Here is a 12,216-nt window from a genome sequence, read left to right on the forward strand (position 1 = left end):
ATATATGCTTTGCATCTAGTAAGCATTAAATAACTGTTGATTTAGTTCACTAATAATGTGATACCATTCATTGGGGAATTTGAATATGGCGTTGGGAACTTCTTTGAGAAATGTAGACCTCATATTGACTGTATAAGGGCTTTATGAAGTCTACAGGCCACACTCACTGTGGCCACATCAGACTTTCCTGAATGTATTGTGTCAGTATGAAGATATGCCATTGCTGACATGCATGGAAGATTCTTTACCCCAGCTTGTAGTTCTGTTTTCCAAAAGGACTCAGGATGATGGGATATCCCTCCCATAAGTGTTGAACAAGGAAAGCAATGCATGTTAGACTTTTGTTGGCCATTGACCTCTGGACTAACAATAGTTTCAGAAAATTTTTCAATTCACTGAGGATATAACTCAGAAACAACAAAATATATTTTATTCTTTCCATCCCTCTAACCTGCACCAATATATCTTATTTCCTAGTCTTTGATTTCTTACTTGAGGGTGGATAATTTTTCTCTAGAGCTCAAAGGATGAACACTCTTGACCTAAAATTCATTGAAGACAGACAAGGAAAATCTGACAGTTCAAATTCATTGCTCTAAAGGTTTTACTTTCTGTTACATGTTATCATTGAGTGGTCCAGGGGGTCACAAACAGTGGGCTCTGAGGTTGTTCCAGAGCCTGAAGTCTTTACAAAGAAAGATGAAAATAGAAGGAAACCACACTGGGTACAGAGAAGTGAGGACCCAGCCTCTTGTTTCTAAAAGCCTGCTGTATTCAATAAATAGGGGCTCTTTTGCTTTTTCAGAAAAATTGCCATTTTGAGATCACAGATAATGATGGTCAGAATGTTTAACTACTGGCCAAAGCAGTAGTGCCCAGTAGTCAGTACTGAATAGACACTGTCCACTAGAAATGGACAATAGCTGTAAACAACCAGTATGTCCATACTTGTGCAAATCAGTTTTAACACTGGTAATTGCAAAACTACTGAAAATATAAAAAAGAAATCATAGGTCTCAGACTTCCTTAGTCTATAAAAACTCACTCTATTTTATACTAAGAAAATCATTTGAAACTAACCTAACCATGGTCTCTCCTGAATTACTGTCTATTTACACTATTCTCTCTTACAGCAGAGCTCCTAAAAGTTCTACATGTATTAGCTCTACTATTTTACATTTTTTTCATTTTTAATATTCATTATTTTCTTTAAATTAATTTTTAAGTGATACATAAAAATGTGAAAATTGTACGTAGTAGTGAGGTCCCATGTAACATTTGAATGCATGTACACATTGTGTGATCATATAAGTCATAAAAGTTTGAGATCATAAACATGTCTCAAACATTTATTACTTATTTTTAACAAAAACATTCCAAATATTTTTCTAGCTTTCTGAGATACATAACAGTTATACAGACATACAGTATTTTCTATAGTCACCCTGTGGTACAACCGCACACCAGAACTTCTTGTTTCTGACTGTAGCTTAATACCAGTCAATCATACTTTGCCCTTCCCTCCTTTCCCTCCATCCTCCCCAGCCTCTGGCAACTACCACTCTCTCACCTTGTATGAGATTAATGTTCTTAGATACACATATAAGTGAGATCATGTGGTACTTTCTTTCTAAGCTAGGCTCATTTCACTTATCTCCACTTCCATCCAAGTTGTCACAAATTACAGGATTTCATTCTTTTTATGGCTGAATAGTATTCCATTGTGTTTATGCAGCACAGTCTCTTCATCTGTTCATCAACTGAGAACACTTGTGTTGTTCCCATTTCTTGGCTGTTGTGACTAGTGTTGCAATAAATATGAGAGTGCAGAAACCTGTTTGACATACTGATTGTATTTCCTTTGGATATATACCTAGGAGAGGGTCACTGGATCATATTGTGGTTCTATTTATAGTTTCTTGAGGAACCTCAAGATTGTTTTCCATAGTATATATACTAATTTGCATTCTCCCCAACAGTGTGCAAGAGTTTCTTTGACTTCACATCCTCACTAGCACTTATTATCTTCTCTTTTTGATAATTGGCCCATCCTTACTGGAATAAGGTGATATTTCATTTTGGTTTTAACCTACATTTCTCTGAAATTTAGTGATGAACTTTTTTTTCTATATCTGTTGACCATTTATGCATCAACTTTTGAGAAATATCCATTTATGTCTATTGCCCATTTTTTATTGAGTTACTTGCTTTTTTGCTATTGAGTTTTTTGAGTTCCTTATAAACTTTGAATATTAACCCCTTGTTAGATGAACAGTTTACATACTTTTACTCAAACGTGAGTCATCTCTTCACTCTGATGATCATTTATTTTGCTAAACACAAGCTCTTTAGTTTGATATAATTCCCTTTGTCTATGTTCACTTTTGTTTCCTGTGTTTTTAAGGTATCTTTTAAAAAGAAAAAAAAATCCTTTCCCATTCCAATGTTCTGAAATGTTTTTGCTAGGTTTTCTTCTAGTAGTTTCATGGTTTGGGGTCTTATGTCAGTCTTTAATGCATTTTAAGTTGATTTTCATAACTGGTGAGAGATAGGGATCCAGTGTCATCTTGTGACTGTTTCTACTCAATTTCCCGAGCACCATCTATTAAAAGGCTGTCCTTTCTCCAGTTGACTATACATCTCATTTCATTTTCTTTTGAATCAACTCCAATTGTGTTTTTGTCCTTCACTTGTGCTTCCTCTGGAGCACAGAGGTGTTGTCAAGAACAACAACCCTCATACTGTCAAATCTGATGGCTAATATTCAGTCCTATTCTTCTTCAGACCTTCAGCTACATTTGACATAGTTATCACTCCTTCTTGCTTGGAACATTTTTTTTTTAAATCCTGGCTTCTAGGACATGACTGTTCTTTTCAGGTTACTTTGCTGATTCCTTTTAAAGATTCTAAATGCTGAAGTGTCTTAGTATTAGGCTTCTGGACCTCTACTTTTGGCTTTGTATACTCCCTTTCTATGTAATTTTATCCAATTCTGTGACCTTATATCAATAGATACACTGGTGACTCCACATCTGTTTTTCTAGGCTCAGCCTCTTCCCTAAGCTTCCCAACCGCCTACATGATACTTCAACTTGGATGTTGGGTTAGTACCTTTTCTGCTGCTGTAATAGAATGCCATAGACTTGGTAATTTATAAGCAATAGAAGTTCATTTGACTCATTGTTTTAGTCAGCTTTTTTTTTTTTTTTTTTTTTTTTTTTTTTNNTTTTTTTTTTTTTTTTTTTTTTTTTTTTTGCTTCTGTGGCAAAAAAAAAAAATAACAAGAACAGTTTTAGAGGAGGAAAAGTTTATTTGCGAGCTCACAGTTTCAGAGGTCTCATTCCAGAGACAGCTGACTCCATTCCTCATGGCTCAAAGTGATGCAGAACATCATGGCATAAGAGAGTGCCAAAGGGAAACAGCTCACATGATGATCAGGAGGCAGAGAGACTCCACTCACCAGATACAACATATATATCCCAAAGGCATACCCCTCAATGACCCACTTCCTCCAGCCACACACAACCCACCTTCTCTAGTTACACACTACCCACCTTCAGTTACCACTCAGATAATCCGTCAGGGGATTAATTCATTGATTGGGTTAAGGCTTCCATAACTCAATCATTTTTCCTCTACACTTTCCTGCATTGTCTCACACATGAGCTTTTGGGGGACACCTCACATCCAAACCATAATACTCATGTTTCTAGAAAGTTTAAGAACATGGCACCAGCATCTGGGATGGGTCTTTGTGCTACATCATAACATGACAAAAGGGCAAGCAGGCACATAATAATGACATTACTCCATTGATCACTTTTTATAGGTCCCATCTCTTCATACTGTCACAATGACAATTAAATCTCAGCATGAGTTTTGGAGGAGAGATTCAAACTGTGACAGTTATCTATTTAGTTTTCCATATCAGCGTATTCTGAGTAGCTCTCTGAATTTCTTACCCACTTCCCCATTTTCTGAAAGTGGATTCGTCCCCCAATCTTCTCCTTGCCAATAAATGCTATTACCATTTACCAGCTGCTCCAACCAGTTGTAATAACTTCAAAATGCATCTTGACCTGACCATCTGGTTGCCCGTGTTTTATCCACCTCACTTCACACCTGAACTTCTGCTGCAGTCTCCTGGGTGGACTTTATTCCTCCCACCACTCTCCACATCACCCACATTCCCATAACCACTCTGGTTTTCCTGCTTCTTGAACACAAAAAGGTCCCATCCTTCATACTTCAGGGCCTTTGTGCTCGCTTTCCCTTATAGTTGATATTATCCTCCTCCAGAGTTTTACAGTGCTTTCTCTTCATATGAACCAGTACTCGGTAGAAAGATGGTGCTTAGATACATTTACTTTTGACCATCCAAGTAGCACCCATGACATCTCACTATTTTCCATCCCTTTCCCTCCTCACTTCAGAACACTTATCATTGTTTGACAACATATTATGTCCTCATTTGCTAAAAGACTAGTCTGTGTTCCCAAATAGAATATATGCTCCATTAGAAAATCCTGAAAAAATAATAGAAATGAAACCACTATAAGGAACTTTAAAGGCCGTTTTTTTCTACCACCCATCTGACATTAAGATCAACTTCATACTCTTTCCATTGTTTGTGAGGTGAGCATTTATATATTGAATCACATTTTCCCACTGATATCCATTATCATTATTTTTTCATGGAGAAAAATGACCTCAATATTACATAAAGAATTTATGAAGGACAATAATATCTACTCTTTTGACAGTATTCATTAATTTTCCTAAGTAGCCCATAGAAGAAATTAGTCATTCAGACAATTGAATGTGACCATTGCTGGCAGCATATGTAAAGCCAGAACAGACACTAGAGCAGTGGCATTTTGTACCAAATATGCAAATATAATAAAGCACAGAATAAGAAGGAAATACATATTATTTTGCTATAGCCCGTGTCTGAAAAAGAACACAAAAATGTGTTGTTTAACAACTTTCTTTAACTAGATTTCATTCTTTACTTATAAGAGGAATTCTTTTTTGAGTAAAATACATGTCACTTTATTATATAGTTAACATTTGTTCTTCTTAAAAAGTACTAAGTAGATCAGTTGGAAGACTATGTAAAATGACCCAGTGCACAGCATTTCTTCAGACTTTGCACTAACTTTAAGTTATCAGCCACTCTTCATAGCCAAAGGCTTCCTCCCTCCCCGTTTCATGGGAGTCTTTAAGATGTTGAACACTCTTGCCTTCTGTACTGGTGAACTGTGGTGCCCTAGTAAGGGGTATTGATTTTCCATTATTCCTGGATGCCACATGATGCATTTCCATTAGTTGTAAACACTTATAAGAATGACTTTTATTTTGTCCTTCATCACATCAGTCTGTGAGGGCAGGGCATCTGTACATGAGGCTCAGTGCATTTCATTAGACACATTTCCATTTTGGTGCTCAAAGGAATGATGCTTTCAGATGTCTAGATGTAATGGAACTTCTTTTGAAAAACCCACTGATACCTTGCCACAGCCTTTAGGCAAGTTCTCTAAAAAGTAATAGACTATATTTAGTTTTCAGACCTGCTCTGGGGTTGACATGTTTTTTTATATAGGCACTAGACTAATATTTATATCTCACTGGTAAATGTCTTCAAAATTAGCCAGAATTTATATTGTCTTTTGTGAGTTAAAAAAACAATAATGACGAAGAAAAGATATGACACTAAAAAGTAAGCCCCTAATATAAATTACATTTTAGACCACAATAATATTGAGGGTTCTTTAGGATACACAGAAATATGTAAAAGAGTCAAGTTCTTTACATTTTGAGTAAAGATTTGCAGTTCAGCATGGATTTGTTTTAGTGATGAATGAGGTCTGCCATCTCTACTACTAGTTGACAAAAGCCTACTTCAACCAGAAACCCAAGACTTTTCCCCCAAAGGTTTTAAATCCTTTATGTAGCCTATTTGCCTTCTAAAAGAAAACTACAAAAGGTTATAGAATGCATTTGATCTTCAGGGGAAAAACAAAACAGTGAATATCAAGAGAAAATCAGAATACAACATATGAGAAAAGGGTCAATGTCAGAGGACATCAAAAAGTGTCCTGAAACCTCTGTTGTGAACACCAGATTCTGTCTTGCATTCCACTTTGCCTTAACACTTCTCCTACTGTCATCACTGTGTGAAGCTATTCCTTCACCCTTTCCAAACCACATGCTCCTTTATATTCTCATTCCTGTTCTCCAACTTGTTTGCACATTATCTCATGAGCTCCTTTGCAAATGGCAATTCAAAAGGGGACCCCTTTTCAGTCCCCCAACACACATTTTTTGCTGTTTTTTTTTAAATTAATTATTTATATATGACAGTGGAATGCACTATAATTCTTATTACACATACAGAACACAATTTTTCATATCTCTGGTTGTATACAAAGTATAGTAACCAACTTCCCAAACATTTACTAGCTCAGCTCACGATATTTACACTTGACCTTCACTCCCTTCTTTCTTTTGTGATCTTTGGCTAATGGCTTAGACTTTTTGTTGCTCTCCATACAATTCCAGTATACCTGGTGAATAAAGAAAAAAAATAAGACAGCAAATTTCTTTATAATAATTAATCTTAGGTGATGTGTAACATTTATTTACAAAAACAAGTTTTTATTGTGCTGTTTCTGTTTAACTACATCCATCTGTGTTTCCATTTACATGAAACCCAAAATGGATTGTTGTATAACTTTCAGAGCACTCCATTCATCAATTAGCAAATATTTGAGTTCTTACTCTATGCTGAACCCTATTTCAAGTATGGAAAACACAGCAGTGGACCAAACAGGAAAAAAAATTCCTCTTAGCTCCCTAGAGCTTACATTCCAGTGGGGGAGACAGGCAATAAACAAATAAATAACAAAACCAACTGTATGTCAGAGCTTCCAAGGATTAATTCAACTGAATGATACTATGGCAACTTTGCCAATTAGAAGAAGCACAGAGTTTCTGAAAGAAACCAGGCACTCTAGTTGCTTAATAAGAAACAAAAATATCACCCAAAGCATAAGTACAATTCTTCAGGCCACCACTGCTCACTGTCATCTAAAATCCTGTTGCTAGGACACTGCTAAGCATGGAAAAGCTAAGGATACTTTACAAGCTGGGAAGATCTTTGGCAAAATGTTCTGATATTCAGGGATCTAAATTCAGCTCTAGAGAATGGTGAAATAGAGATTAACAAAGAAGGAAAGAAATATATCTGTAAAGTTGGCTTTTGAAATAATTTGAAATTTAATAATCTAATATCTATAAAGAGGAGATAAATAAATTATTACATTGAAAAATGCTGATATTTTTAGTAACATTTAATAATCTATTGTCAATTCAATTCTAAAGAGTTTCCAGCTTTTCATTAAAATCTAATTTCTTTCTTAATTTCCTCAAAAAACAGGTGGCTAATCTTTAACCCAGAAAATATAACTTCTGTTCTGATACGATGGCTCTAGTTTTGCAGGATAGAGTAATCAGTGTTATTACATTTTTATCATCAAACACTTCCCTAAATAGAAATGAGGTCTCTTCATTTGATTTGGGAAATTGAATGCTAGTCAGGGAATTCAAAACAGTGTTGGTTTCAAGCTCGAGTTCCTCTGAATAGTACCAAGTTCTTTTCCTTGACCCTGAGGCATGGATCGTAATGAGAAAGCACTGGGAAATGATGAATCCAGGATGTCCTGAGACTAGCTTGCTTACGTACTTAACATTGTCCTGAAATTCTGTCCAAATGTGGGCCATGAATAATAGGGATCAGTAGCTGCTTTTTATTGCCATAGGCAGAAGTAAACCATAGTATGTAAGAAATAAGATTGGATATATATCATGACACTGCTCATTTATTTTTATATGGAAATATGCCCATCTGAATGAAAATTAACTGTTTCTCCTATATGAGGCAGATGCAAGGCTAGTGGTCTGTTCACACTGTGGATATCATCACGAACTGATGAGAACCAGAATAGCATAATACCATGTGCCTAGATAATTCTCACACCACTGAACCACAAATCTGATAGACTTCTGCCAGTTATTGCTGGATTTAATAGCAGAGAACAGTAAGAAGGCTTTGAATTACTAAACACTGATAACACTTTTTGAAGAACAAAATTAATGAACATTTCATAATGTGCATTTCCAAGATGTGCCTATGTACCGTGAGTTTAGTAACTGAACACATCTTGCTTATTATTCTCTTAATAAGTACTTTATCTTGTGTTCAAAATATGCAGTTTTACATTCATGCAGAAGGAAAGGAAACCATGATTCTCATAACATACACATATTTAACATGTGTATAAAACTGGCTATGCACCCATATTCATGATGCCAAGACAGTCTCAGTATTTGCTGTAAATCACCCATTGGTCAAACCATCCGCCTCTTGGCAGTCTGATAAAAGCCAACAGTCCCTGGGACAGCTGCTCCATGGAGAAAGAGTTAAAGCTGGTCTTCCTGTTCACATTAGGGTCAGATAAATGGCAGCCCTTTGGGGTTGGGGAGAGAAAATTTAAAACCCGTATGACATTGGTTCTTAGAGATATGTATATGATCATTGGTGCTTCTCATTCAGAACACAAAGCAGGTAAAAATAATTCCATTTGCAAATTAAAAACAGAAAATAATGTTACTTTTCATGGTTAATGACAGCCTGGCCTGGTGGAAAGTATGGGTTCTTTGGAACCAGTTAAAACTTGGGCTCTGCTGCATGACCCTTTTTTCCACTTTGGACAAATAACTTCTCTGAGGCAAATCTCCATCTGTGGATGGATGTTTTAATTAATTTATGATAGTTATTTCATAATGAATACATATATTGAAACATCACATTGTGACTTTAATTAAGTACATATAATTTTTATTTGTACACTATACCTCAATAAAACTGGAGAAATGTGTCAATAATAACAAGTTTTCAGGATTATTTTGAATGTATGTGCAGATAGATAAATAGATGAGGTATTTAAATTCACACACAGAGAGACAATAAGAGCATACATCCTAGGATGATATTAGAACATTGCAAGTACTCAATAATTTATAACACAAATGTCCATGGTTTCCTCAGCCTTTAATTACACATGTTGCTGGCTCACTCTCCTACATGCATAGAAGTCCTCTCTGAATCATTTAAATCTCCCACAGTTATTTCTGGAGGTCACTGTGACTCACATTGCACCAGGAAACATTAAAGTCTTTTCTGTCTTCCTCATGAGGCCACGCCTATATGCCTTTGAGGGAGGTGCTCCCCCTTTTTTCCTGACCTGGGTAGGTCTCTGCTCTGGCCAAATCCCAGCCAGAGGTGTGGTGGTGGGGAGTGCTATGCAAGGGATGAAGGCAAAAAGATAATTCTCTTTCTTTTCCTTTAGATCTTAAAGCCGACACTTCATTAAAGCCACCAACATGTGACCCTTAGAAAACAGATCCAGCTTCCTCTGCTTTACTCTCAGAATAAACCTGACCTTGGAATCATTCGAGGAAATCAACTATGCATGTTGGCCATTTCCATGACTTTCCCCTGTGTGCCAATTGCTGTTCAGGCATCACCTCATCCTCCCCCCAAAAACTGTGATGTGGATATTTTCAAGAGCAATCTGTACATGAAGAGACTGAAATCTAGGAAGGCTCAGAAGACCATCCTCCTCCTTTTTCTGCCTTCTTTCAATAAATAACCGACATTTCATTAACCTCATACATCCATTTTCCATTAAGATGAGCTCAAAATGTTCTGAAAAAATGGTAGCAGTTCTTTCCATCCCACCCCAAGTCAATTTAGGCCAGAGTTTACACTGATTCAAGAATAATAAGTTTGAAGAGCTACGTAGAGTAGGAATTGAATTGTAATAACTGGAGTAGTTGAGGAAGAGATTGGAGACAGGGAGTTGAGGGATTAAAAGTTTTGACAAAGCAAAACATGATTATTATAAAAATAAAATAGAAGGAGTGGATCTGGAAGACTTTATGAATAAGACATCATCTTTTTGCTTATGATTTTTTAAGAAAAAAATTCTTATATGGCACCACCTCTTTTTCTCATATCTCAACCCGCCAGCCCCTGCCACTGACTCCCTTCCCTGATCATCTTTTAAGAATCCCAAAAGTCATCATCCACATAAACATCAAGACTTCTTCTTCTCCCTTTTCCCTCTACTCCCCATTTCCTTAACTCTTCTTTCTATCTCCAAGTACAGGTGGGAAATAATTGAGAAACCACTTTTTAGTGAATGGAATTTTGATCGCAGTTCACATGAAATCTCCAGAGATTGCTTTCAAACCAAAACCAATTTCACACCCAGTAGAAAAGTTCAGTTTCACAAAAGGAAAAACCAAATGGGAGCATCCAAGAAATGTCTTTCTAAAAAGAAGCGAATTCTAAATACAATGGCCCAATTACTACCAGGAAATATTCTTTTCCTTAAGCCAAGAAATAAAAAGAGAATTGCTGTATCGATGATAAGGTGTCATTTATCCAGGGCAAGTGAAAGATATTCTAGTTACAAGTCATTTTCTTTTCCAAGCATATGTTTTCATCAGTTATATTTTAACAAAGGCCTAAATTTAATATCAATTTTCTTGCAAGTAGCACAGAAAGAGCAAAAGATGGTATTAGTGAGGGAAAAAGGAAAGGCAAATGCTACACTACAGCCTTACCAGTAGTTAACAGGTACCAATACCAATTCAGTTTTTGCTAATGTTTCAGATCAAAATATTCCAAATTCATTCAGCTTTAGTGCTTTGGATTTTCTAAACTTTCCAAATGACATGTCTATTTGCTGATGGTATCTGAAAAATAAGGGGAGGCGAGACCAATATGAGATTCATTCACACACACACACACACACACACACACACACACACTGATAGAAAAGATATGATGCATTCTTTCATCTTTTTTCTTTGTGTACTTTTTTCATATTGTCAGCTTGAAATGATTCCCAGATGAGGAACCTACTAGACACTGAAGGCTTTACTCTACTCACACAGCCTCCTTCCCTCCAGCCTTATTCTTCTTTAGTCAGTGTGCTCAACAGACAGAGGAGTGGAATGGACATGGAAACTCCTAAAAAGTTCAGGCAGTCCTATTTGCAAACTTCTGTCAGCTACATAGGTAGAAGTCTTGGATAAATTTAACTGTTTTACATTGAGCTAATGGATTGAAATTTCAAATTAATATTTTGTTCAAGACTTTCATATTTAAGTTGGTTAAAATATTAATTAGATATAGCACTGATGATTTCATGATAATTTAGTAATTAAAGCAGAATTGTGTGTATTAATACCTGTGAATCCATCTCAAATGTTTTTTCAGATTTAATGTATTGTTTCTTTATATACTCATCATGAACTTTAATTTGGTGCCTCTCTCTAAAAACCAAGAGCAGGTGAGACACAAAATAACTAATGTCAGTGTGGGAATTAGTTCCCTGTTGGTCTCTAGTGCCACCGTGTCAGGTCCTCCATCTTTTGGCTCAAATTGATCTGAATTCCAAGAAATCTGGACAGGAATATTTGATACTGTACATTCTGAACAGCTGCTAGCAGAGATGATTAATAAAGCCCCCTGGTATAAGTTGAAGAATTTGGTTAAGTGAATGAAATCCTCTTTGCTTTGTCCTCTTCTACAACACATGTTATTAGAGGTTCATATTTTTTAAAAATAACAAAACAAAATATAACATATTTATTTCAAATTTATTAAATACAGATCACTTCCTTTCTCTAAAAATGTAAGATCAGTTCTCCAGAATGCAAGAGATAAACATATATAGATGTAAATCATTTCTGTGTTAGTTTATTATGACTACATTAAAGAGAAAAATCTAAGGATCTAAGTTATGACTTAATTTTGATTTTGAATGCATACTGCTACCTAATGTACATAAAATAACCATCACAGAGTGAAATTGATGCATCCAACAGCTGTCTGCATTTAAATGATTATAAAATGAATACTTTTTTTTTTAATTTTGTTTTTTTTAATTTATTTTTTATTGGTTGTTCAAAACATTATAAAGCTATTGACATATCATATTTCATACAATAGATTCAAGTTGGTTATGAACTCCCAATTTTACCCCAAATACAGATTGCAGAATCACATCGGTTACACATCCACATTTTTACATAATGCCCTATTAGTAACTGTTGTATTCTGCTACCTTTCCTATCCTCTAC

General features: G+C 35.7%; 1 protein-coding gene across 3 annotated transcripts in view; it reads left to right on the forward strand.

The window, feature by feature from the left end:
* Nucleotides 1-12,216, forward strand: part of Tmem117 (transmembrane protein 117) — a 474,182-nt gene that overhangs the window by 443,853 nt on the left and 18,113 nt on the right. Inside the window, exon 7 of one of the 3 annotated variants that reach the window (XM_048802575.1) lies at nucleotides 9,411-9,828. The exons of the other annotated variants lie outside the window; for them this stretch is intronic. Within the exon in view, the coding sequence (XP_048658532.1) occupies nucleotides 9,411-9,434 (24 nt within the window). The 3' untranslated portion in view covers nucleotides 9,435-9,828. Of the gene's footprint in view, nucleotides 1-9,410; nucleotides 9,829-12,216 lie in introns of those variants that run through there. 3 annotated transcript variants of the gene reach the window in all.

Source organism: Marmota marmota, unplaced genomic scaffold (assembly GCF_001458135.2).
Source record: "Marmota marmota marmota unplaced genomic scaffold, marMar, whole genome shotgun sequence".
NCBI lineage: Eukaryota > Metazoa > Chordata > Mammalia > Rodentia > Sciuridae > Marmota > Marmota marmota.